General features: G+C 32.2%; 1 protein-coding gene across 1 annotated transcript in view; it reads right to left on the reverse strand.

Annotated features, from left to right (window-relative positions):
• LOC106468191 overlaps positions 1 to 27,240 on the reverse strand; it is a 133,116-nt gene that overhangs the window by 36,198 nt on the left and 69,678 nt on the right. Inside the window, exons 8-16 of the mRNA XM_022396510.1 lie at positions 23,838 to 23,997; positions 17,437 to 17,661; positions 16,582 to 16,697; positions 14,601 to 14,871; positions 10,904 to 11,134; positions 9,945 to 9,967; positions 4,960 to 5,459; positions 4,383 to 4,553; positions 3,881 to 3,980 (exon numbers count right to left, since the gene is read on the reverse strand). Coding sequence (XP_022252218.1) covers positions 3,881 to 3,980; positions 4,383 to 4,553; positions 4,960 to 5,459; positions 9,945 to 9,967; positions 10,904 to 11,134; positions 14,601 to 14,871; positions 16,582 to 16,697; positions 17,437 to 17,661; positions 23,838 to 23,997 — 1,797 coding nt within the window. The remainder of the gene's footprint in view (positions 1 to 3,880; positions 3,981 to 4,382; positions 4,554 to 4,959; positions 5,460 to 9,944; positions 9,968 to 10,903; positions 11,135 to 14,600; positions 14,872 to 16,581; positions 16,698 to 17,436; positions 17,662 to 23,837; positions 23,998 to 27,240) is intronic.

The following is a 27,240-nucleotide window of genomic DNA, read 5'->3' on the forward strand; positions in this document are numbered from 1 at the left end:
TATATATATATATATATATATATATATATATACACACACACACACACACACACACACACACACTATATTGAGAATTGTAAGTAGTAAATCTATAAAGACTTTAAATGAGTACAAAAAGGTCACGTGGTCAGTCAAATTGACCGAGCCCGTATTGAGAGAGTTAACTAAAAATTTTGAATATATGGAGTCAGAATGTTGGGAGTTTCAAGTGCAAAGGGAATTTTAATTTAACATTAAAAATACTTTTCTTCATCTGAAAACTATCGTATTTCATTTGTATCATCACAAAAACCTAACAAATACCAAACATTTTTTTACAAAGACTTTATATTTTATCAGTTATTTTCTCTAATAGTATACTTGATTCTGATAAATCAAAGTAAAATGTAACAAAATAAAATCAGTAATACTGTTCTATCCATTTTAGTACTGACCACAAAATTCCAAAGTACTTCTCCAGAGTTTCTACTTCTAGCCTTTTCACATTTATTTCCTATATTTATTTTACTGTTAGTGACTGAAGTAGAAACCTGCTGAACAAAAGGCAATGAATCACCACTCCTGCCATTTACTGTTTATGCGACACCATAATATGACACTGCCAATAGCAATAAAAAATGCTTCCCACAGAGTTTATTATAATCCTGGTTCTGAGAACAGGTGGTAGAGGATTTATCAGCTTGATTACAGTACAGTGGTTGCAATGAGAATTGTCTAAAGTAATAAAAGTGTGAGGAAATGTTTATGGCTCTGTAAAATGTTTCAAGGGTATCCAATAAACTTGGTAGGTATTTGGATGTTTGCTTATGAGTATGTATATTAGTATTTACTCATAAATGCTTTATCTTTAGTAATTGTTCTTAAAATATAGAACAATAATTAAAAAATACATAGAATAATAACGATATAATGATTTGTAGTACTTGCAATGTTATGAAATTGGTTTGTACTCCTGCGTCTTATTTGCCAAGCTTTTACGTAAGCTTTGTTCATTATCTCAACTGCAGGGGGAATACATATTAATTTTTGTAGATTTCGAAGTTGCATTTTAGAAAATCAAAGAAAAGTATCAAATTACAGAACTAATACACATAAATCACTGTAATTTATCTGGCTTTCTAACTAAGCTAGATGTGGGTTAAAAAAAAATCTCATTTCTGTTCAGATCAACGACTTGGTAAACACACTTCAACATTTCCAGTGAAACTTTGGCTTTATAAATGACTGTTAGGTTTCAAAAGAATGGAGCAGTGGGAGGGGCTACTCTGGTAGTTTTGCTATTTATATATATATACATATATTAGTATCTCAGCAAATCAAAAAGGTGAAAGATTCTTACTTTATATTCTAGCTTGTCAATGTTTGAAATTTGAGATTCTAATTTGTAAACCACTATAGACATTGTATGGTAATCATAATAAAATAAACTGAGCAATAAGACAAGACGTGACAACACAAAAAAAGGATATTTAGCTTTTTTTGTTTAATATTTTCTTTCAAGTTAAGAAATTCAAGCATACATAATACTAAAATTGTTTAACTCTCTCCAAACCGGCTCAGTCAATTTGACCAACCATGTGACTTCTATGTACTCATTCAAAGTCTTTATAGATTTGATACTATTAATTTTTAATACAGTGTGTTAGGAACATGCAGCTCACAATACGCTACTCCACAAGCTACTCCAAACTGCTCACCAATGCATTGTGAAATATTTTTATTATGTTATCATTATTGTTTATTTTACCTAATCTAATCTTAACTAACCTAAAGAGATCTGTACTTTTACATTTTAGTTATTTTTATAATAATAAATAAAGAATAAACATGAAAAAGAAGAAATAAAGTACTTACCCATTTCTTCTTCTTTCTTTTATTTTTTTTAATACTAATGGTAATAATGCACTAAATAATTTTTATTTAAGTAAATAATGCACCAAAGAACATAGACTAATAACCTACAAAAAGCAGACAATTTCCTCTAACTATTACAATATTTCTGGTTTTCTAACTATGTGAAAAGAGCCATTACAAATTTATCCAAGCTAGCCGATGTGATTCCCGTGGGAACCAAAGATATATTACATACAAAATTGATGATTATCTGTTCAGAACACAATGTAATATAATAAGTCATTTGAAAGATGAAAACCTTGAATTTCTATCTGTTATAGGTAATATATAATTAAACATAAGAGAGAACTATTAACAAATCCTGAAAGAGAGGGTGTGGCAGGAAGGGTCTGATTTTATATTTGATAGCTCTGTAACCAAAGGCTATAAAAATTATGGTTTGTCTGTGCAATGACAATATACATTTAATTTCATAGTTACTGGAGAGGTGGTGGACAAAATAGAGAAGAGAAGATACCTAGAGAAAGTGTGTCACACAAGGGGAAATTTGTTTTTTAAATATTGCCTTATAGAATTAAGAACTTAAAATTTATATAATATTAAAATATGAATTATGAACTAAGATTTTACGCTATACTAATTGGTATAACAAATAGATAGTTTAATAAAATTTTGAATGTAAGACACTGAAACCTTGTGTCATGCACAGTAAAGTATATCCGTGATGATAGAGTTAACTAAATTTTGGAAATAACTCTCTAAGATATTGTAGCATGCACTTTTTGACCTATCCGTAGTGAGAGGGTTAACCAGCATTTGATACTCCGTTGCTATGGTACCATCAAGCTGTGATTTATGTGCCAAATGTATTTCAAAATGTTCCATGATTCCTAAAATATCAATAGTATTTACTGTTTGCTTTTCCAATAATTTTGTTGTTTGACTAGTCAGGTTAAGCTCTACATAGTTAAACAATGCTCATACATGAATATTTGCTCTGTTTTGCACAATAAGTCTCTGTACCACTTAATCCTAGTTATAGAGTCATCCCTACATTTACAGGGAAATTATACTAATTCACAGATATTTATGATATTTTACAAACTGTGGTTAAACATATTTATCATAGACTGTAATGCTGCATAGTGATTCAGAAAATGTCTGTTGTTAAACATTACAGAATCAAATTTATCTTGCATTATGATACCACACTTAGACATTAGGTCTGTACCAATATTCTTATGAACCAGCATGAAACTGTTACACAACTTACCTAATTACAGCATTAAATACAGCAGTAGTATTATTGAAATTTCTGAGTCTTTAACAAATGTTCTATAATTAAAATGTAATTGACATATATTGATTTTTGTGAAAATAAGTAACAGTACTTAATAAATCATACATACTTCACTGTAAAAATTTTACTTGAAAGATTAAAATTTGTTTATTCATTACTGAGATAAAGATTTCTGTATTTACTTTAATTTTTTTCTATCTCTTTTTTCAGTTTGTCTAATTATCTATTTTGATGCTTCAGTAAGTTCAGTCAATAAGGTTAAATACCCCAGCAAATTTGTGTTATACCTTAAAAATGTAGCTATCGGTACAATTTCGAATTGATTCTCTAAAGTACTGTTTTTTGTTATGAAGGAAAAACCTAAACTACTACCTGAGATTTGTATGTATATTTTATTTCCTTACCCATGTTATACACCTACACAAATTTACTGAATACAGCATTGTAAGAGACAAATATTATTGCAACAACAATGTGAAAGTATTTCTGAGACTGCTTTGAACACTTATTCAGTATGTTATTGAAATTTTTCAATTCTGGATTTTCTAACTGTCTGGTTAAAGATTTAAATTATTTTTCAGAATAAAGATACAAATCTAAAGTAAAAAGTTGCTCTAGCATTGTATATGTGTTTAAAACCATTAAATCATACAGTAGTTTAAATACTTCGAGTTTTTGTTTCATACAGAATTAGAGATACCAAAATGCTATTGAGCCCTGTCATACATGTACTAGTAACTGTTCATTTAGAAGTAGAGGACCCAGAGTTTGTGACCAAAATTCACTGATTAAGGTTTGAGGGTTAATTTTGGATGTATTGTCGATGCTAAACAAAATAAGCATGAGTAACCCTCGTGAAAATGTGAAATCCAAGTTGGCCACCACAAAGACCTATTTTGGCATATCTCCACTCCTATATATGCTACAGAGGCATTTTGGTGTCTAAATGTAGGTTTTTAAGGTCAGCAAATTCAATTCCAACACTAGATAAGTGCTATTTTTAACAGAAACTAGGATAGACCAATAACATCCAAAATGGCTTCCATGAAAATTGAAATAACCTTATAGTACCTTTATTCACAATTGATGTGTGTTATATGCATTTAAGCAATACTTTTAGTTTTAAAAGAAGATTTATTGCATTCAAACAACAGAGTGATGAAATGTTTTTATCAGGATAACTTATGTGTTATCAAGAAGGGACTGGTAGTGAACACTGCAACCATACTAATCTTCCTCATCATCAAAGTCATTATATTCAAACTTCACAGGGCCAACAGTAACTACTTCTTGGATATGCAAGGCTTGGAAGTTACTTGGAAGGGCTGGTTGTAAGTACCTTAAAGCTATGCAAGGATTTTCAATGATCCACCTATGGTTCAAAGGAGATGGAGGAGATCTGGTTTTATGAAAGTTAAAAAGTATGTATGTCTGGTAGTTTACTCCTCACTTTGAGATCATGTGACTGTCTGGTGGAAGTCTGAGTGTGAATTTTCTTTTAATTTGCTTCCATTTCTTTGCTCGTGTGTCACCAAGAATCATACTATTCTTGTCATTATAAATGAAGCATAATATCATATACATGGCCACATCATCAAGAACCTGTTGTGTACCTGGAATGTTTGTCCCAACTTGTCTTCATATACATGGCCACATCATCAAGAACCTGTTGTGTACCTGGAATGTTTGTCCCAACTTGTCTTCATATACATGGCCACATCATCAAGAACCTGTTGTGTACCTGGAATGTTTGTCCCAACTTGTCTTCATATACATGGCCACATCATCAAGAACCTGTTGTGTACCTGGAATGTTTGTCCCAACTTGTCTTCATATACATGGCCACATCATCAAGAACCTGTTGTGTACCTGGAATGTTTGCCCCAACTTGTCTGAGGAAAGTTCGTGCTTCAGCTGAGGTAGATGCTCTCATGAAAACTGTCTTCTTTCCATGCCCAAGTAAGGCAGTTGTTGTTTCTGATCCACTATGAATATGAAGTAGAATTACGATATCTGCTACTTCCTTGGAATATAAAGCTTTGCAATCTATGAAGCTTTTCTTGTATTTAATTGCAAGAATTCCCTGAGTCCTGTGGGCAACATATGCTGCCAAAACAACAACATCAGGGTCTACTGCATCTATGATGACAGGTATTTGTATACCAGCTTTACACATCTGTGAATAGATGAAAAACACAGATGCATCTGCTTCCATGTGTTCACATTCATACTCAACAATTGTGGTATTTGATGACAGGTTCCAACAGTGAAGACCAAAAGAGCAGATGACTCCAATGTTCAGATACTGCATACATAACATGATGAATTAATTTCTGAGGAACAGTTGAAGATGTTGCTTGTTTACAGTGCTGCGAAATAGATCTTAAAAAGCACTGGGTGAAGGAAATTTATCTGAAGCTCTGATGAATACTTTGGGGAGCCTTCAGCGAATCCTGAACTGCTTCTTCGTAGATGGTGCTCACTATCTTTGGTTGTGAATGAAAAATCATACCAGTCATTCATAAGCACAATTCAAATTGCAGTTTAAATAATTGTCCATTCTCTGAGTTTGTGGTCATCCTTCATCTTGATCTGAAATAAACACAAAACCTGGTCCACCAGTGAGTCATGTCATACAATTGGAAATATGTTCAGTCTTCACTCTGACAATATATGGAATATTACTCACACTGATGGTACTACACCACCTATCATGTGCTTCAATATTTAATGCATCAATTCCACTATGTATTCTAACAAATAGTTGTTTTTAATCATGAAATATTTCAATCAGGATACGTCATCTTCACCATAAAAATAATCTTAACTGAATACAGCATGCTCCACGAGATTATTTAACCCTATGGTCTCCGTAAATGCTCTCAGAGAGAAGGTAACACTGCTCTTGCCATATTTTGTTACAAAAATAAAACTAAACAATGAAACTGTTTAAAATTTGACAAGAATGTTCCTAAAAGTATGTAGTTTCAGAAAAATAAAATATATAATTTTGATTTTTTCTACCACTTATAATAACAAATTTGTTATTTAATGTAGTTATTTGATAGTTCACCTGCAAGGTGATACTATTTTTTTCTTACAGTTTTCACATTTAATTTGTGTAATCTCTAGAACCTCTTAAGTGAATATCAAAAGTTTTTTTAAGGTAAATGTTTATATTTTATTTTCTCTACTACATCACTAACTCTATTATCATCAACATACAGTACAATGAAATGTTTAAACTTATCAAATGGAGATATGTACATACCTTTCAACTCTTCACATAGAAATTCACTAGAATAGTCTTCTTTCTGTCATATGCATAATTTCACATCTGAATCTTTTCACTTAGTCGATTTTTAATTTTCCTTTCAAATTTTTCGTTATTTACTGTTTATGAGCAACCAAGATTTTGACTTTGCAAGCGGGTGTGACTTATCTTAAACTAAGGAAATATTTACAATCGTTTTCTGGGGGGAGAAACTCTTGAAATGTCTCAGACAGCAATATAATAGATGTGTATGGTCAACTTTGACTGTCTGATATAACAGTTATATTAGTTACTCACAGTTTCTTATATAAGAGTTCTTACAAATTGAGAATTGCAATCACAAGCAGATCACGTGAAAGCAAAAACAGCAGTTTCAATTACTGTTTTAGATATTTATTTTTGAAATAAAGAACTAAAACTTAAATAATATAAATCTTTAAATTATAACATACTTGAAAATAATAATTTCATTAAAATACATTAATAGTAAATTGGCTTAATTAGATTTTAAATGTAAGGAAGTACCAAAGGTTATAGGGTTAAATTTTCGCAGTAGTTGTTTTGGATGTTGTTGTTCTTTCCTAATTTCTGTTAAAAATAGCACTTATTAGTGTTGCAATTAAATTTTCAGACCTTAAAAACATAGATTTAGACACCAAGAACACCTGTGTAACATACATAGGGGCAGAGATATGCCAAAACAGGTTTTTGTGGTGGCTAACTTGGATTTAGCCCTCTAGCATAGTTTTCATGAGGGGTACACCCATGCTTATCTTGTAGAGTATCATCAATACATCCATAATAAACCCTTAAACCTTGATCAGGGAATTTTGGTCACAAACTCTATTGGCAGGTCCTCTACTATTAGCAACTAATGAAATCCTATGCTGACATTAAACAAACACTTTTTCGTGCTGTAGTATCACATTGTTCACGTGAACTTGTATAAGCTTCCAAAAGTGCTAAGACCTACTTAATTACAAAATATTTCATTATTAATAAATAAGACATATTAAGTAAAAATTATACACGTACATTTTTATGTAATCTTGACTTACGTAAAAGTTTTAAATAACTTAAATATTTAACAAGCAGTCTCAGACTCAACAGCAACAAAAATAGTAGAGCACTTTGAAGGAACAATATCTGGGATTTTGTCTTTTTCTGAAAATTTACAGGAATATGCATTATTTTATGAATAATAAAGGTGTATGCTGACCAATAATTGGAAAACATCCAAAGAAATTATGACAAGTTTTTGTAAGCAGAGTTGTGTGATTACTTACCCTAATTCAGACAATAGTCCTGCTATTGTTGTAATACATTATCTATAGAACACTCACCATTCCCAAATTGTTTTTAAACCTGTGAGGAACTGCTGAGACAAGAAGATAGAATCTCCTAGTGTTTGTTTCTGTAAACAAGGTCAGATTCAAAGCTAACCTGAAAAGTAGCAAGATGTTCGTGGTGTTACAAGTGTAGATGCGATCATGATAGCTTGCTTAAAAGGTTAGGCATAAGAGGGTTCAGAGAAGCTTCAGCATAGGAAGTGCTGTCAAATGCCCAAGAGAAGTACATCTGCACACAGAAGCAGTAAACTTATAAATGGATCTGATGACCTTCTCAAATGGGTATGAAAATAGGAGGAGAACAATTCAACATCATGTAAGTAGTAGAAAATATAAAAACTGAGTGAAGTGCAAGAATATTGCAAAGATAAGAGGACAAAAAGAGTAATAAAATAATAGTGAAATTGCCTGACCATAGCATGTGGGTGGTCCACTTTAGTAAGATAAAAACACCTTAACAACTACTCGGATCAAAGAAAACAGCACAGCAAAATAATAACTGGATCAAGCCCTACACAGCCATGTACCTCACTCTTAGGCTTCTGAATTTCCAGTTCTGATGGGATTTCCTATCGCCTACCAAAATAGTAAAATTTTCTGCTATTGAGTGAGAGATTGCTTGTTAAAAAGCATTTTTTGCATAGATGCAAGTGTTTTAAATTTCTCATGCATGATAATTATATCTCATTTATTTTTTGTTAAACATGCATATATAGAAAATTATGCACAGTAATGTAATATGTTTGACAGCATTAGTTCTAAATAATTTAAAGTACAATATTCAAATATACACTAAGAATTAACACACACTATTTTGTATCCTTACAATCATATGGAATTTGGTAACATGAGAATATGTAAATGTGTGTACATATCGTAATACTGTTGTGTTTAAAGATGACTGTGACAACGATAGGCTGAAAAACTGTTGTTTAATGACACTGGTAGGAGATGATTACAATGGTGTGTGGAGTAACATTACGATAGGAATATCACTTAGGTGGACAGTAAAACTGATACCAATACGATAGGCAAAAGGTCATATCTGAAATTGATACATATCAGTATACCAGTACAGTCCAAACTAGTTTAGTGTTCCTTCAGAAAATGTACACTGTTAAAAATTACAGAATCAAAGTTACTATGTATTATGATACTAAATTTAAGTATCATAAACACTAGTTGAGTGTTTAAGATATTAACATCTTTTTAAAGGTTTGTTAACTCTTCAAAATTTAATTAAACTACTTCATTATCAATATATTTAAACAAACCTGGTATCAAAACATTGATAATAAATAAGTTTTCAATTATTTGAAAATGAAATATTTAAATAACTCCTCAATCTCCCCTTATATGAGTTTAATGTAAATTACTCATTATAGTATATATACTACTAATACAAAGTAATTTTTATAGCTTTCATTCTTCTTCTTTGTTTACAGAAACAAACTACAAAGACAGACCCACTTGCCACTCCCACCTGTTACATCCTATCTTTTACAAATTGCCAATAATTCTCTAATAGGTCATTTATAACAAACAGAAAGACATCAAATGATGTATAATGCTACACTGTTCTCAGTACAAAATTCAAGTTGTTCCATCACGAGACTGAAAGTTGCCATTGCTCAATTCACATCAAACACCTAAGGGAATTATTTTAAGGCAGTTATGCCTTAGTTAGAAAGTTGGCTAAATTAAAATATTTAGAGGTTATTATTCTATGTTATGTGCATTCTTCAAGTAAAATTATTTATGTACTAATACTATTATTACAAAAAAATAGGCTTAAACTTCATTAGCAGGCTGACAGCAAAAAACCATGAGGCCACATTTAAGTACTACATTTCTTGTTTTTTATGCATATATTTTTATTTATTATTACAAAAGTACCTAAAGTGAAAAATTAAAACACATTAAGTTGGGTAATATAATGAAAACTTTCTTCATGAGGTACACTCACGAGAAGCTCGTGTTACATCATTCAGTATGGTAACTATAGCTACACATTTGCCGAGCGTATCACAGGATCTTTAGTTAGTAACAGTTCAAAGAGCAATAAAATTAAGTAAAAAACAAATATAATGTTACAAACCTTATGTTATTCTAGAAAGAAAAAAAAAGGTAATTTAGATTTATTTAATATTTTTTGTGGTGGTTATACAAGGTTGGTCAAATCAACCAAGCCTGTAGAGTTAAAACAGAAAAAATAACACAAAATATAAAGTTTTAACTGAAAAATTAAAAGTATGACATCTAGGAGATTTTAGAGGTTATGCAAATTAAATTAGAAAACCTTAAGATAAATAAAAGCATTTTTAATCTTAACAAGAAAATCACCTTGCACTCAGACTAGTCAACACTCTTGATTCCATAGTTACACTGACAAATCTTTAGTAAAAATATTTAATAAAAAAATCAAATTTTCTGTGCACTAAAGACTTGTAATGTTTACCAAAAGCTTGCCAAATTTTGTGAAGATACATTAAGTACTTTCACGGTTTCATGGTGGTTACAAGGTTGTGTAAAATATATGAACCTGTGTGAAGATACATTAAGTACTTTCACGGTTTCATGGTGGTTACAAGGTTGTGTAAAATATATGAACCTGTGTGAAGATACATTAAGTACTTTCACGGTTTCATGGTGGTTACAAGGTTGTGTAAAATATATGAACCTGTGTGAAGATACATTAAGTACTTTCACGGTTTCATGGTGGTTACAAGGTTGTGTAAAATATATGAACCTGTGTGAAGATACATTAAGTACTTTCACGGTTTCATGGGGGTTACAAGGTTGTGTAAAATATATGAACCTGTATCCATAGAATTAAATGATGAAGAAAAATAAATGATTAACTTATGTTCTTAAACTCAACCAACATAATGTAAGGAAAACAGTATGCTGATAACAGATAACAGGTATTATAAAAATTGAAACAGTTCCAAGCATAAGAACCAGTGAGTTGTATCATTCTTCCTATTTCCCATAAAATATATGTATAAAAATACAAACAGAATAGCTTAGCCTACAATACCTAAATATATCTTTATCCTAAATATATAGTTTTAACAATTTTACTTTTTATAGTTAAAATATTTGAATTAGTAGTTAATTTAATACCTCGCATGCTGTGGGGATCAGTTCTATTGCCAGACTCAAAAGCAGAGTTTACATGGATGTCTGTAAATCCTTGAGGTGATGTTTGAACACTCACAGGTTCACAGAAAGTTTGATTTGACACTGATGTTGGCTCTTGAACATTTAACAGTTTGGCCAGCATGTCTACAGAAATGCCTTGTTTCTGGTTCAAAAGTTGAGCCAGTTCATCTCCAGCTGGAAATCCCAGAACATCTAAAAAACATTTTGTTTTAAAAAACTAACCAACATTACTTCTTCAACAAGACATCTATCATCCATTATTACACATAAAGGGCTTATTATACATCAAACACTTTCACCGAAACACGTTCCTTGTATTATTTTCTATAGTATCTGTTCTTGTATAAATAATTAAAAAAACACATATACTACTTTCATTTTGTAAGGTAACAAGTACAAAGCTCAGCACTTTTCTTCCATGTTGCTACTCACTGTAAAACAGTATCATGTATAGACCTTCTTGATGTTGATTGTTTTATGAATTGCACACATTCAGTTGATTGCACATTGATTACTTCTTCACTAACCAAAGTTCTTCAAAGTCTGTACGACCCACCTGATTACGTTCCTTTAAGGACCCACCTGATTACGTTCCTTTAAGATCTCTATTAACCATTTGAATGCACTTATTATAGTTCTACAAAGTCTGTACGACCCACCTGATTACGTTCCTTTAAGATCTCTATTAACCATTTGAATACACTTATTATAGTTCTACAAAGTCTGTACGACCCACCTGATTACGTTCCTTTAAGATCTCTATTAACCATTTGAATACACTTATTATAGTTCTTCAAAGTCTGTACCCACCTGAATTACAAGTCTTCACAAATTACATACCTTCTATTCTACACATTCAACAGAGATCTAAAACGTCTGTGCGATCCACCTGAATTTCTAGTATACCAATTTAATCCCCCAATTAAATCCTTCAGATCTCTATTAACCATTTGAATACACTCATTATAGTTTTTTAAGTTCAGTAATGGAGTGTCCAACAGAAAGATAGGTGTGTGTGGGCTAAAATGACCAAATTCAAGTAGTTATCCAGGTAAAACTACCAGATTTTCAAAATGAATGAAATGAGCTTAATTAAAATACAGAAGATTAACTTATAGATTAAGTATAATAATTTTGATGTGAGTGTATTCAAATATTAATTATTACATAAAGACTGAAGTACTCTTTTAAATAAAGACTGAAGCACACTTACATAGACAAGCTAGATAGTGTAGGAAGGAAATGATAGATCTCAAGTGAACATGAACAAATCTGTTGTATATGAAATGTTAAGAGCATTGTAGTTTCTTACTTCACTTTGTCCCTTAGCCCTCAGGGTCTTTGGGGCACCACTGATGACTTTGCAACTACCTTACTCGATCTTTCCCAATTTTTCACGCCCCTCTTGGAGTTGATGAACTCTAGGCCACTCCACTCTTTGATGTTGCCTTCCCACCTCTTCTTCTTTTCCCTCTCATGGTGCCTTGCATAATGGTCTTTGCCAAGCCATATGACCTTGAGACATGACCATACCACATCAGTGCGTTTTTTTTTTACAGTGGTCAAGAGATCTTCGTATGGGCCGATAGCTTGTTGGATTTTGTTGTGGACCTCTTCATTGGTAGCATGGTCTTCTGTGAGGCATTTTTCAAGTTTTCTTCAATTTCATTGCAGTGTACCTCTATCCAGTTCTCTATTGCCTTCTTCATGCCTTTTTTAATTTTGTTGTTTGATTTCTCAGTATTTTTGCACTCCTTCAGGATTGCATTTTCACTTTTTCAGTTCTCTTCTTTTGTCACATAGGTCCAGAATATCTGGTGTGACCCAGAGTTTCTTATTCCAATGATGCTTGCCAAGGATCTTGTTGGCTGCATCAGTCACTGTTGTGTTGAAGGTGGCTATCATTGAATCTAGGTCTGCATTTTCATCACCCAGGATGGTAAGAGGTGCAAATTTCCCATCAATCATTGCTTGGAAGACTTCTGCCACATCAGGGTCCTTCAGCTTGTCAGGGTAAAACTTGATTCTTGCGTGCTTTAGTTTGCTGATTTTCTTCAGACAGAGAGGAAAAGTCATCATCAACAAGTCATGATCACTTCCGATGTCTGCTCCTGGAAAGCTTCGTGTTCTGGCAATGTTGACTCCTGTTTGAAAGCGCTTTTTCACAATGATGTAGTCCATCTGATTGAGATGTTGTCCATCTGGATTGTACCATATCCATCTTCTGGATGATTTGTGAGGACCAAAAGTATTTGCCAACACAAGGTTGTTATGTGTGGCAAACTCCAAGAGCCTGAGTCCTCTTTCGTTTGATTCAGTATTGCAGAATCGTCTACAGATGCCTTGCCCATTTGTCTGTGCATCCTCACCAACTTTTATATTCCAGTCTCCTTCTCCTCCTGCAGTTGGCTGTAAAAGTCTTCCATCTCATTGTCATCGTAGTCAGACACTGTATTACTGTGATGTTGAACGGAGTTGCCCTCAGGCAGATGTTGATGAGCCTGCTGGAGACTGGGTGGCAACCCATAACAGTATTCATGATGTATTTGTGTACAAGGAATCTAACGTCATGTTCATGTTTGTCCTCTTTGCCACTGAAGTAAACCTTGTGTCTTTCCTTGCTTGATATTACCCCAGTGTGTTTCCAATGCATCTCACAGAGTCCAGTGGTACCTGTTCATCTCATGTGTAAGTTCTTTCAATTTCCATGCAGCTTATGTTGTTTCTTCCATGAAACTTGGTGGTAGGAGCATCTATGCCCTGGTGTGAGGCAGAAGGTGCAGTCATTGGTAACCCGGGCTGCGACCAATATGGTATAGGTTGATTATTGGTTGTCTTACATGGTGCATCTTAGGCAGTTGCAAACTGGTGGCACCCATTTCCTCTCCCGGTTGGTTGACCACAGCCAAAATCCACCATACAATATGGCATGCCCTGGTCCCAAACATGTGGCCATTGAGCTCATCCAAGAGCTCTTCAGCCCTGGCCATTGACTTCATCTAGGAAGACGTCTGCCCAGTGATGTCATGTTACTATTATATCATATCATGGTTGGGAGATTCATGGAGGGCAGGAGCGTCTTACTCTATCCCATACAGGTCCATTGGACCTACCAATGCCCACATTTCTACATGTTAAGAATGTATATATGTCACCAGAAATGTACATATGGTGTTAAACTGACCAACATGGATTTACAAAAATTATCAAAAAGTGACATTAAAATTAACATACAACCATGAGTAATTAAATTACACGTAAAGCTGGACAATGTTCCGCCTGACACTACTAACTGAAACTAAATTATATTATGGTACTGTTGGTAGTGAAAGATAAACCTATGGTTAGACACAAGTTATAAACAGAGGCGTGGTGCAGAATCCCCACTGAGAAGAACAGGTTCTCAGAGGTGTTTTTAGGGGGCCATAAAGTTCACCAAGGTTTCTGATGACTAAAAACAAAAATGGCCTACAAGTGATTCAACTAGAAACATTTACAATGGAACCATTAAATTATTAAAATGTATTCTACAAAGTCATGCCAATTTAAAATATTAGAAATCTATCTCAATAACAATGTCTCATATCATACTATATATATTTAACTGTAGTCTATTACTGGTACACAAATAAGTGTCACTCTAATTTGTGATACTTGCCTTGAGCATTATGGACATCTGAATGACTGGTCCTTCCCTTTAGTAGACTCATGAGGTCTCCACAGCCTCCTTCAGGTAACTGTGGAGAAGAGGAAGCCGAAACATGGCTATGGGAGATTGTCGGTATAATGCTGGGAAGTAAGGGCGGAGTGGGGGTATTACCCCTCATCAAGTTGGTCAGTAAATCACTTTCATGCATGAGCTTTGATCTGTCTACTGGAGGTACAGTGACACAAATGGGTGATCCTCTGTCCTGTCCTATCTGGTTTAACTGGTTGCAAACAAATTGAGGTCAGTATGACTGATTAATGATCTGATGATAATAACAATGAACAAAAAGTCATGAACTGCTGTAGTGTGATTATTCATTTCTGAAATATACAAAGGTTGTCAACAAGTCAGTAGCCGCAAAATACTAATTAGGTCTATTTCATCACTACTATACAGTGAACAATATTTTCTTCAAGATGATTATAAAAGCAACAACTTGATAATATGTAGATTAAAGTATCAAACTTTCATAAAATTAACTTTGCTGTTGAGGTTCCTTTAACCCTATAATGACAATACCATTTTAAAAACCCTTTCTGCGCATGCTATTGAGTTACATTCAAAATATAATTAAACCACTTTACTATCATTGTATTTTAATTAAATTATTATTATCAAGTACGTTATAATTCAAAGTTACATATTATCTAAGTTTTTATTCCTTTATTTCAAAAGAAACCTTTAAAACATTATCTAAAATTTGAGTTTGTTATGATGTGACATGTTCGCAGTTACAAATCTCAACTTTAAGAGCTGATATAGAAGAAACTGTGCATGTAATGTAGACAGATGTTTTCATGTTGACATTCAAAGTACACAAAAATTATTGTTTACCAATAAATTGAGTATATTCCAAGACCTTGTCCAGGAGGAAACCATTGTAAAAATTCCTCAGTTCAAGATAAGTCATGCCCACTTACAAAGTAGAAGCTGTGTAGCTAATCAATAATTTTAGCTGGAATGGCATGCTTATAACCAATAGAAAGAGCAGATTTCACACCAAATGGCAGGAAAGTTAGGTGATGTATACATTTTACAAAAGAAGTCGAAATGACGTCCAGTTTATTGTTTACAGCAGTGTCCCTAGTGTTTAGCTGTTTTTCTTGTATTTGTATTTTAAAATTCATATTTGAAAGGTTTAATGATTTGGTAAATTTATTTTATGCTTTACCCTACTCAACAATTGTTCCCAAAGTTAGCAAGTGCAAACAAAATTTTGCCAGAGACTAACTAAACCTTTTCTGCTGATTTTAACGTTATATCACCTGCAGGTACCTGTTGATGTGTGTTGACATAAATAATCAAAGGTAAGGAACGGGAAAGGAAAACATTAAAAATAAACTATACGTGAAAAGGTAAAGAAGTGAAATTATGAATATGACCCAAAGAAAATATTCTAAGATTATTCAATGAAGAGATAAAAGGTATGTACTTATTTTCATTTCTTAACTTTCAACATTTCATTGCACTGCACATTGATGATAATAACTAGAGTTAATGATGTTGTAGAAAAAATGTCAAATAATATTTACCTTAACAAAACTTGTGATATTCATTTAGGAGATTCTAGAGACTATGCAAGTGAAATGTGAAAATTGTAAGATAAAAAGTAGCATTTTTATATTTAACACCAAAATCACCTTGCATGTGAACTATTCAGAAACCAAGTACCAATAACTACATTAAATAACAAATCTTTGGTAAAAATAGTACAAGAATTAAATTAAATATTTAAGTTTTCTCAAACTACATAGTTTTATGAAACAATTTTATCCATGGTTTTATTACTGTAATAAAATTTGATGAAAGTATTAGATGATTTTTAACTAAAGACATTCCTCAGAACCATCACTGTGAATAACATTAAAGCATTATATTTATCACTTTGTATTCGTTGAAAGGCAACCAAAAGTACCCAAAAACAACTTACCAGTTCATTAAAAGCATTGTTGTCTAGTTCCTCCTCCTCTTTATTTTTGTTTCCTAATACAAGGTTCTTGAGATCTGCCTCTAAGGCTTCAATGTTTCTTGTTTTATGGTCAAGTTCTGTTTAAAGTATACATTTTGAAATCAACACCAAGCCAAAATATTATAAAACACCATACATATTCAAATTGTTTTGTTTTGTTGATGTACATTATGAATACGCAAATGTTACCTGTACTTCTGATAACTGTGATATAAAAGTCAACTCTTTATACATGCATTTTTCATTGGCTATGGGCTCAGCAGAAAGTCTTACTTTTACAAGTTTTAACACATTTGTCCAACATCACAATATCTTGATAAATACGTTGGTAAAGCAATGTACACTACAGTGAGGCTATTAATGCTTACTATTTACAAAGTGACTGGTGACACATAACTGTACAAGTTAAGCACAACTGGTATACTTAGAACCCAGTCATTGGCACGAATGATATTAGAAGCTTACCAAAAGGATTTCCACACAAAAAATAATTTTACGCTATTTTACAAATTATTGTCATAACCACTGTACATTCTAAGATTTTGTAATTTTTATCATTGATAAAAATATCTTAGGGACATCTGTGACTCTCTCTTACTCCTCAAAAATGTATTTACAATATTTGCTGAAACTTGTATCATGTTTTTCACTACAGTATCATTGGGTTCTCATTTACCTTTTCTCCAGTTGACAGACTCCAGTAACCATTACTACCTGTGGAGTCATCATCACCTACAGCTGTGCATCCAAGTGGAATTATCTCAATGATATAAATATACAATAATAAATCTAACATTCCAAATACATAAAACATACCACAGTCCTCCATTTTGTCTGCTTCACCATTCAAAAGGGGTTCCAAGCTTATGTTGGCAATGTGAAGTAATTCTAAAATGTTCTTGTCCTCATCTTGTTCTGACTGCTGAGAGGTTAGCTGCTGGGGGGAGAATCCACCTTCGCTATAACTCTGTGTTACTGCAGGACTAATTGGAGCAAAGTAATTGTCTACACCTGGTGGCTGTGATGTTGAATCTCCTATACCTACAGAATATTTATATATTTTTAGATACACACACACACAAACATAAATCATCAGTAAATAATATCTCTAATCATACTCAGTCTATATTATGGACCAAAAAGTAGAAATTCCTGACACATGACATCTACATTACAAGTCTCCAACAGAAATTAGTTGTTGAAATTAGGACAAAGTTCACAGCAAAAACATTTAATACATGAGTGGGGTATAAGGCAAGTGTCCTTATCAGGGTAAGAAACAAAAAAACTTAAATTAAGTTTTTGTACTGATTAAGTATTTTTGGTGAAACCTTAAAACTACAGTCAGTTTTAAAAGTTAAACCTCAAGCATCAACGTTTTCATATTATCTTATGATATTCAACTTCTCTGGCAAGTCAGAATCAAAACCAAACTTGTAGTGTTTAATACTAGCAAAATACAGTAAAACAGTCTTAACAAACACTAATATTCCTCACTCTTCACATAATGTAAAACTGAACTCAACTTTTCCATTTGTTCTCAATGAAGGAGTACTTAAAAATATGTCAAACTATTGTCGATTTACCAAAATAAACTTTACTGTCCCCCTCTAATACTAAAAGACAAAAATCCAAAACACAACTCACTCACTACATGATTTTGACAAGAGTGCATAATAGTTCTGCTTATGAATTACATTTTGCTTCAAACAAATGTCTTACTAATCAAACTGATAAAATGTTAAAGTTACTAAACAAAGAATTTTCAATCTTTTTTAACAAATAGTTTGTCTGTGAAACAAGGGCAGCCCTTTACAGAATCACTTAGAAATAACTGGATAGGTAGACCTAAACATTTAAAACTATAGTATAAACTTTAACAATCTACTAAATTCAATCATAATTAAAATTTCAAGTTAGACATTGTGAGGTAATTTTATCATTAAATATTCTAGTTATTTAATCAGCAATTTTATTTTTCTTTAAAATTGTAATCTTAATAAGAACAGAAAAACATTAATGGAAATACAATTCAGAATTTTTTCTTAACACAAAATTTTTTTTCCAGACATCCTTGACATTTTTTGAAATAAAATGCCACAAGTTCTGATTGCTTTGTCGTATACCCTCACTAATTTTGTCGTATACCCTCACTTATTTTGTCGTATACCCTCACTAATTTTGTCGTATACCCTCACTAATTTTGTCGTATACCCTCACTAATTGTCGCATACCCTCACTAATTGTCGCATACCCTCACTAATTTTGTCGTATACCCTTACTAATTTTGAGGTCTGCAAAATAAACACAATCCTTCTCTTTTAACTTGTTTGTGCTAGTTTTATTAGAATCCTTGTATACAGCATACCACTGAAAGATAGCATACATTTATGCATTAAACATTACAGAAACTAAACATTTAAAATGTATTTAGGAGATTTTAGAGATTACACAAATAATATATAGATTTTTGGGAAGAACAATATTTTTTTCAGTTATAGCATAAAATCACTTCACACTTGGACTGGTAACAAAACAGACTCAATATTTTTACAAACAAATCTATAATAAAAATACTTCATTACAGAATCTGATTTTGTGTGTACAAAAGAATGTAATCTTTACTAAAAGTCTACCAAATTTTGTGAAGGTACTCTTACTGCATTAGAAGTTATAGTATAAACTTAACTCGTGTATATTATAAAGAGCCAATCTAGAAAGGGTTAAGTAAGTTATGTCATCAAGTACCCCCCTCAACTGTCATTGAAATGTGTTTTTAAGTTTATATGCAGAGTACATTATTTTTTCAGGTATAAAGATTGCATATCTGCCTACAAAACTTTTAATGTGGTGTACGAGTATAAATCTCTTAAATTTTCTTTAAGTAATATTGTTTCCACCACAAGGTGGCTAACAGTCCTAATACAAGAATATACTACCTTAAAAGCTACATTATATTCAAGTATTAAGAAACATGCTTACATAAATGTAACAAACCTATAAAAAAAAAAGAAAAAAAAAGAACAATTTAAAATCCTTCTTTGGGCCAACAGTGAACAAGAACTGCAGATAAAGTCTCTTAACTCCCTCAACACAGGTCGGTCAATTTGACCAACCACGTGACTTCTTTGTACTCATTCAAAGTTTTTATAGTTTTGATACTACTAACTTTTAATATGGTATGTATATCTTCACAAAATTTGGCAGATTTTCAGTAAATATTATGTGTTTAACATACAAAAAAAAGATTTTGTGAATATATAGATGCTTTTTATGACTAGCCCAAGTGCAAAGTGATTTTCATGTTAAGATTAAAAATACTTTTCTTCCTCTCAAAAATCTAAAATTTCAATTGATTAATTCATAAAAACCTCCTAAATACATTTCAGATGTTTATTTTCAGTAAATACACCTAAATTGCCATTTTTTATTTCTAAAATGACTTCAAATTGTAACAAACTACAGTCATTTATCCCAAGTAGCTTTAAACTTGTAACAGAATACATCAATTTATACTTAAAATTTTATTGTTTTATTGCCCTTTGAACTGTGTCTAACTACTATTCGTGCCATTATAAGTTGTAAATCACTTGTGAAACGTGGACCTCACATTACACTATCGAATTACATTACCTACATCCTGCTCACATGTGTACCTCATGAAACATTTTTATATTACCTAATCTAACTTTAACTAACCTAAATAGGTCTCTGTTTTTACATTTTACTTACTTTTATAATAATAAATAAACAAGAAAAACAAGAAATAAAGTACTTACCTGGGTCTTCTTTTTTTCCTTTTCTTTTTGCTGTTGATTGTTGATGACACTTAACTCTTACTTTATTTTATACTAATGGTAGTAATGCACTAAACAATTTTTATTTAAGTAAATATTGCACCAAAAAACATACAATAACAATTTGCAAAAAGCAGAGAATTTCACCTACTATCAAAATTTTTCTGGCTTTCTAATTATACAATAAGAGCTGTTACAAATTTGTCCAAGTTAATCATTATGTTTCCAATGGGAAAGAGTCTTGTACTAACAGTGAAATTGATAAATCTCCATTCAGAAAGTAATACGTCATTTGATAGATGAAACCTTTGGCTTTCTTTTCGTCATACATAATACAGAAATAAACGTAAAACAGAACTATTAACAAATCCTGAAAGAGAGGATGTGACAGGTAGATGTGACAACAGGGGTCTGATTTTCTATTTGATGGTTCTGTAGCCAAACAAAATTGAAAGCTATAAAAATTATGGTTTGTCTGAGCAATGACGATTTTATAATGAGTAATTTACATTGAACTTTGTACTTATTGGGGTAGTGGTGAATAAAATAGAGAAGACTGGATGCATACAGAAAATGTCACAATAGAGGAAATTCAGGATTTTTTTATATATTGCATTACAAAATTAAGAACTTAAAACTTATATACTATTAAAATATGGATTATTAGCTAAGATTTTATACTACACTAATTGGTATAACATAAACAAAAAGTAAATAACATTTTGTATGAAAGTCACTAAAACCTCGTAACATGTGCAGTAAATGATGTCTGAGCAGAGAGGGTTAATAGATTCAAACGGAAGTTAAATGAGCAGAATAGTGTGGTTTGTTTATTATTGGGTTTGTGAGAATTACCAATACATTAAATTTAACCTTTACTATGTCTGTCATACCTCAGCAGACCTGATGTCATAGAATATCATACAGTTCCCTGACATCAGGTGTGTCATTCACACTCAAAATAACTGGAAAAGAATTGACAATCTTATAGGTTAACTCTCTATAAACATGTGACCTTTTAACCCAATTGCCCTGGGTATCCTTTACTGCGCATGACACAAGGTTTTATTGTCTTACATTTAAAATTTTGTTAAGCTAAGTTTTGTTTATGTTATATCAATTAGAATGTCATAAAATCTTAGCTAATAATCTATATTTTAATAGTATACAAGTCAAGTTCTTAAATCGACAAGGCAATATTAAAAAAATCCTGAATTTCCACTAATGTGACCCATGTGACACATTTTCTCTTAGCATGTTATCATCCCTATTTTATCCACAGCCTCTTGAAAAAGAATGAAATTAAACATAAATTACTCTATATAAAATCATTATTGCTCGGATAAACCATAAATTACTTTGCCTTCAATTTTGTTTGGTTACAGAGCTATTGAATAAAAAATCAGACCCCTCCTGCCACATCCACCTGTTACATCCTCTCTTTCGCAATTCATTGATAGTTCTCTCTTAAGTTTCATTATATATTACCTATAACCAACAAAAAGTCAAGGTTTTCACCTATCAAATGATGTATTGTATAACGTTGTGTTCTGAACAGATAAACGTCAATTTCTCTTTTAGTACAAGTTTTGTTCCCACGAGAAAGATAAAGACTAGCTTAGATGAATTTGTAACGACTCTTATCGCATAGTTAGAAAGCCAGAAAGATTGTGGTAGTTAGAGGAAACTGTCTGTTTCTTGCATGTTATTATTCTATGTTTTTTGGTGCATTATTTAATTAAATAATTATTTAATGCATTACTACCATTAGTATAAAAAGTAGGATTTGGTGTCATTGACAGTCAACAGCAAAAAAATTAAAAGGTATGTACATCTTTCTATTTATTAATTTTAAACATTTCATTGCACTGTATGTTGATGATAATATCTACAGTTAGTGATACGGTAGAGATAATGAAAAATAAAATTTACCTTAAAATACTTTGATATTCATTTAGGAGGTTCCAGAGATTATGCAAATGAAATATGAAAACTATAAAATGAAGAGAAGTATTTTTATACTTAAAATGAGAATTACCTTGCACTCGAACCATTAAGAGTTTGAGTGCAAATAAACATTTTAGCAGAAATACTAAATTAAAATAGTGTCATTCTTTGTGTACAAGACATGTATAATCTTCAACAAAATCTTACGAGTTTTGGTGACGATACATGAAGAAATCTCAGTATTACAGTATGTATTGTTTCACAAGTGTAATTCCCATACAACCTCAAACAACTTGCAGGTGGCCATGCCAAAAGGGTTAAGAAATACTCAAAAGGTTTTTAAAAATCAGGAAGAATACATTTAGATTTTGGGTTTGACACATCAAGCACCATAATGCACACGTCCCATATGTACATCTTATGCAAGCAGAGCAGCCATCAGTCATCTAGGTTTGACATTGAAACTTCCATAGTTCGGTCAGTCTATAAAAACACAGAAGTAACTGAACCCAGGTAAAAAGACTGGGAAGGAAAAGAAAGAAGACAAGAAACCTCCATCATAACTTAGAATCTCCCCAATCCGTATCCAATAAATCAGAACTATCTAGCATCTATCCTTTATGCTGTATGATACATAAACTTAAGTTAGGAATTCCAAGTTACAAAACCTTATGAACAATGTGTGCATGTGATGAAACAACACAGTTCACATTAGCCACCCACAAATGTTTTATATTATACTGCTGACTACTAGAAAAAAACAACAAAATAGATTCTGCAAACAGGCAAGTCATCACAGAACAACCATTCATTCCCAGCAAGTCAATCTTTTAACAGCTAACCCAGGCACAATTTAACTTTAAACCTTGTAATTTAAAGCAAAATCCATCTTCAAAAAATTTTTGAGAAGTGAAAATAAAAACAAGACAGTTTGTCTGATAGTCCAGAATTTCTCTAACACTTTTAACAATATAACTATACAAAATTAATCTGTATGATTTAATGGCAGATGTTTTTAAAATGTAAGCAGGCGAGATGAATCGAGATAATTGCATGTGAAATATGATAAGTTTTTAATATCAATTCACATTAGAAATCAATCAGAACAGAAGGAATAATGCAGAGATGATGCGAGAAATTGTCTTCTATTTAATACCATATTCCTGTGGTAAACATAGGCTTGTCACATTTGTCTTAGGAGTATCAAGAAATTTATTCAACTTTATATTGGCACCTGTAAACAGATTTACAACACAACCTTAATGACAAAGAAAATGTAGTAGTAGAGCTCAAGACTAATAATATAAATTAAAAAAAATGTTTATGTTATAGTTTCAGCAAATAAGCATTAATAGTCATCATCAACAGTAGTTGATGTTATCTACACGCTATATTTTTTTACAAATATTTAGTTTCTGTTTAGGTTATCCAACCAATGAACAACCATGTTTCCAAACACTTGTTACAACATACCACTTAAGACGTGTGCTACCAGTTCATCCTGAAAGGATGATCTTCGACTATTAGGATCAGAGTCAAGCCTAACATGTGCAGGACTGTCTCTTTGAAACCACTGACTGAACCGGCTACTTGCAACACCCTGGCTGTCTAAGGGCTCATCTAGAATACCATTCTGTGTAAGGAGAAAAAAAAGCAGCATATGAAAAAACATGATCAAGCATAAAATATGAAATTACATATCGAAAATTATCCAATAATTAAATTACTGTTATATACAAGAATAATCCAACATTAAGAGCCATACTTTCAAGAACTTCCACATTGATATAAACTTCTCTGTAGTAAATACAAACATTTAAACATAAATACTCTGTTTATACTAATTATAGCTTGAATGTACAAAGAATATTTCAATCAAGAAATTTTACAAAACATACTACATTATAAACACTGTCATCACGGAAAGTGAAACAGGAAAGATGGTCAAATCCCCAGTTAGCAGATGTACCACTGTGAAACCAACCATTTTAAACAAGGAAAGAAGGAATAAGTAAAACTCATTTTAAGAACAGAGTACAATACACTGCATTAAACCACAAAGAAAGCTATCAACATTTGCAACAAATAAATTCAACCACAGGCATTATTATATAGCATCAGTTTTGGTGTAGAAACTTAAAACAAAAATATCATTAGCTGTAGTTATAGGCCATACCTTAGCTCTTTCCATCACGGTGACATCATTTTGGCCACTTCTGAATTTCCATCCATAAGAATTAATAACTCCAAATGAAACTATATTTGAAACACATATACTTGAAATATAAAGCAGGTTAACCACTGAATGTTCCTTAAGATTAATTAGGTTTTGTTTGTAAATTTATAATTTGCAGTGAAACCTTTATAACCTGAATGAATATGTAGTGAGGTAAGTTGTTCTTGATTATCATTACATCCAGATAGTCAAATCAGTCACTTTGAATACAATGAACACTATAAATAGCATTTGTTATCAATGGTTGAATGTGAGGGTGGGCATGCAATTGTATTTATAATAAATTTCAGCCCTTCATATTCGAAAAACACATAAGGGCTGTAAACAGTCACCACCAAACAGACAACAGGAGCTGTAAGCAGGAGGATTCCATACCTTGATTCTTGGTTTACAAAATTGGACAATACAAGTTTACTGGTACTGACTGAATTGTACTTTTTTTTCTATCAACAAAAGTTTTGTTCAAAGCATGCCACTGAACTATGATGAACTCCAATCAATGTGGTAGCCTTTCAGGCCTCATATCATGCAGAAAGTAGGTCACACCAAATATTACCTTGAAATTTTACTTCGTAGTTCACACTGAATCTGCATATTCTAGAATGTTCCAGAACATTCTGGAAGATTCTAGATTTTTCTGGAATGTCCTAGTTTATTACTATGAAATACTATAGCACATTATGAAATAATGAATCACATACTAAGATATTCCAAAGTATTCCACATTATTCAGAAGGTTTAAGAACATTCCATATAAGGTGAATAAGCACTTAAGCAGATTCATTTGTGTCACTTCAGCTGACACTGTATCAACATATGAGTGCAAATGTATACTGCAGCAAGAAGTAAGACTACACTTGGTTCAGAAGAAACTGGACTAACAGAAAGCAAATTATCTTCAAATAGGCAAGTGCTGGGTGCATTTTTCTATCATCACAAAATATTAAAGAATACAGTTCATGAAAGCTCAAAAGTTGTGATCAAGAAAGCTACAGCATTTTGGAACAAGGCTCAAATTCCAATTAGTCCAGAACATCATACAATTATCAAACTGAAGGAGTTTTTGAAAAATGGACAAAGCTAAAGAAAAATTCAAAAAGGAAAACTGAAGCATAGTGAGCCGATAAAGCAGTTTGTCAATAATCTGAATGACTTTTTGACATCATTCATAGGGACGCCCTGATCAAGATTCCAGAAGACAAGAACTTTCTTCTTGCTCAGAGGGAAAGAGGACATTGTGGGTGCATGGGCTAGGTAGATAAAGTTCTTTCTCTAAGGGAATCAGAGTTGAAAAAGGAAGTGAGGCAAGTATGGATAGAAAACTGCATGTAGAGCAGGAACAGCAGACCTTGTTGGGAACCATTCGAAAGCAGTGATGTCATGGTTGATAAATACAGTAACAATAACAGTGATGAGGATAGAAGAGCAATTGAAGAATCATCATCATCTAAATATAAAAAGAGGACAAGAAAAATATCACTCCTGAGTTAGCAGCAGCTATGGACAGAACTAAGATGAGTGACAGAAAGGTAACATTTGTCCTTACTGCCACAGCTCACACCCTTGGTCAATAAATGCAAGAACTAACCATCAACCATTACTTTATCTTAGTGCATGGTTCACTGCTTCTGATGCCATTTCTACTTCTTGCAATGGTCTTATCTTCTTACATGTATTGTAAGTATAAGAAAGATGAATTACATTCTTTCAAAACCTGCCTATAAAACTTTTGCTGGACATCTATGGTATCTTAACAATGAACTCATTGCTTTGGCATTCATTGATTCAGCTCTATCTACACACACACAATATGAGAATGAAAAAGGCATTAAACAAGAATGAAAGCATGGATGAACCTCTAAAGCACATCCATTTGAATATCGGAAAGTCTGAGAGTGTGTCAATTGAAGAATTTGTCACAAAGAACACAACAGACTTCTTCAGAAGCCTCAAAATTCCATCTAGATTAAAATCCCCAGTCATGGGCATCAGAGATGACAACAGGGAAGAACTGCAGACAGTTTAACACTTGAAAGTGGTGGTTCTTATTCAGGAGTATAATGCCATCATAACAAAGAAAGAAGAACACACAACATTCCTCCTTCAAAATTTACAGGATAACAGAAAATGTTCCTGATAGCAAAAAAGAAACAATAACAATGTGAAAGTGACTAACCACACCAAAATCATATAATTATGTAACCGCACTACCATATGTATCGTAAATTAATAATATGCTCTAAATAAGTCATTTATAATACATAACAAATGTGTTTATGTTACATAGTACATACAGTACCAGGACACTGCAGTCTGGAACTTCAACTTCATTATGCAACCTCTTAAAATGGTACAAAATAGATCAAGTTATTGTTTTTTGTATGTTGGAACAACATTAGAAAGTGAGAGCTTTAGAATGTTTCAATTTTACCTGCAAATAAGGACCACCTTAATGTCTATATACGACAATATAGTTTGAAAATGTCATTATTGTGTGAATAACATTGCTAGTCTAGGCCAATTAAAATTAAAGTATTGGAGTCATAAAAGATAACAGGGACACAAAAAGTTATTAATGAGCTTTTGTGTGTATATAAATAACAGCCAATTGTATAGACCAGGGGTCACCAAACTACAGCC

The sequence above is a fragment of the Limulus polyphemus genome, unplaced genomic scaffold (genome assembly GCF_000517525.1).
Source record: "Limulus polyphemus unplaced genomic scaffold, Limulus_polyphemus-2.1.2 Scaffold2909, whole genome shotgun sequence".
Taxonomy (NCBI): domain Eukaryota; kingdom Metazoa; phylum Arthropoda; class Merostomata; order Xiphosura; family Limulidae; genus Limulus; species Limulus polyphemus.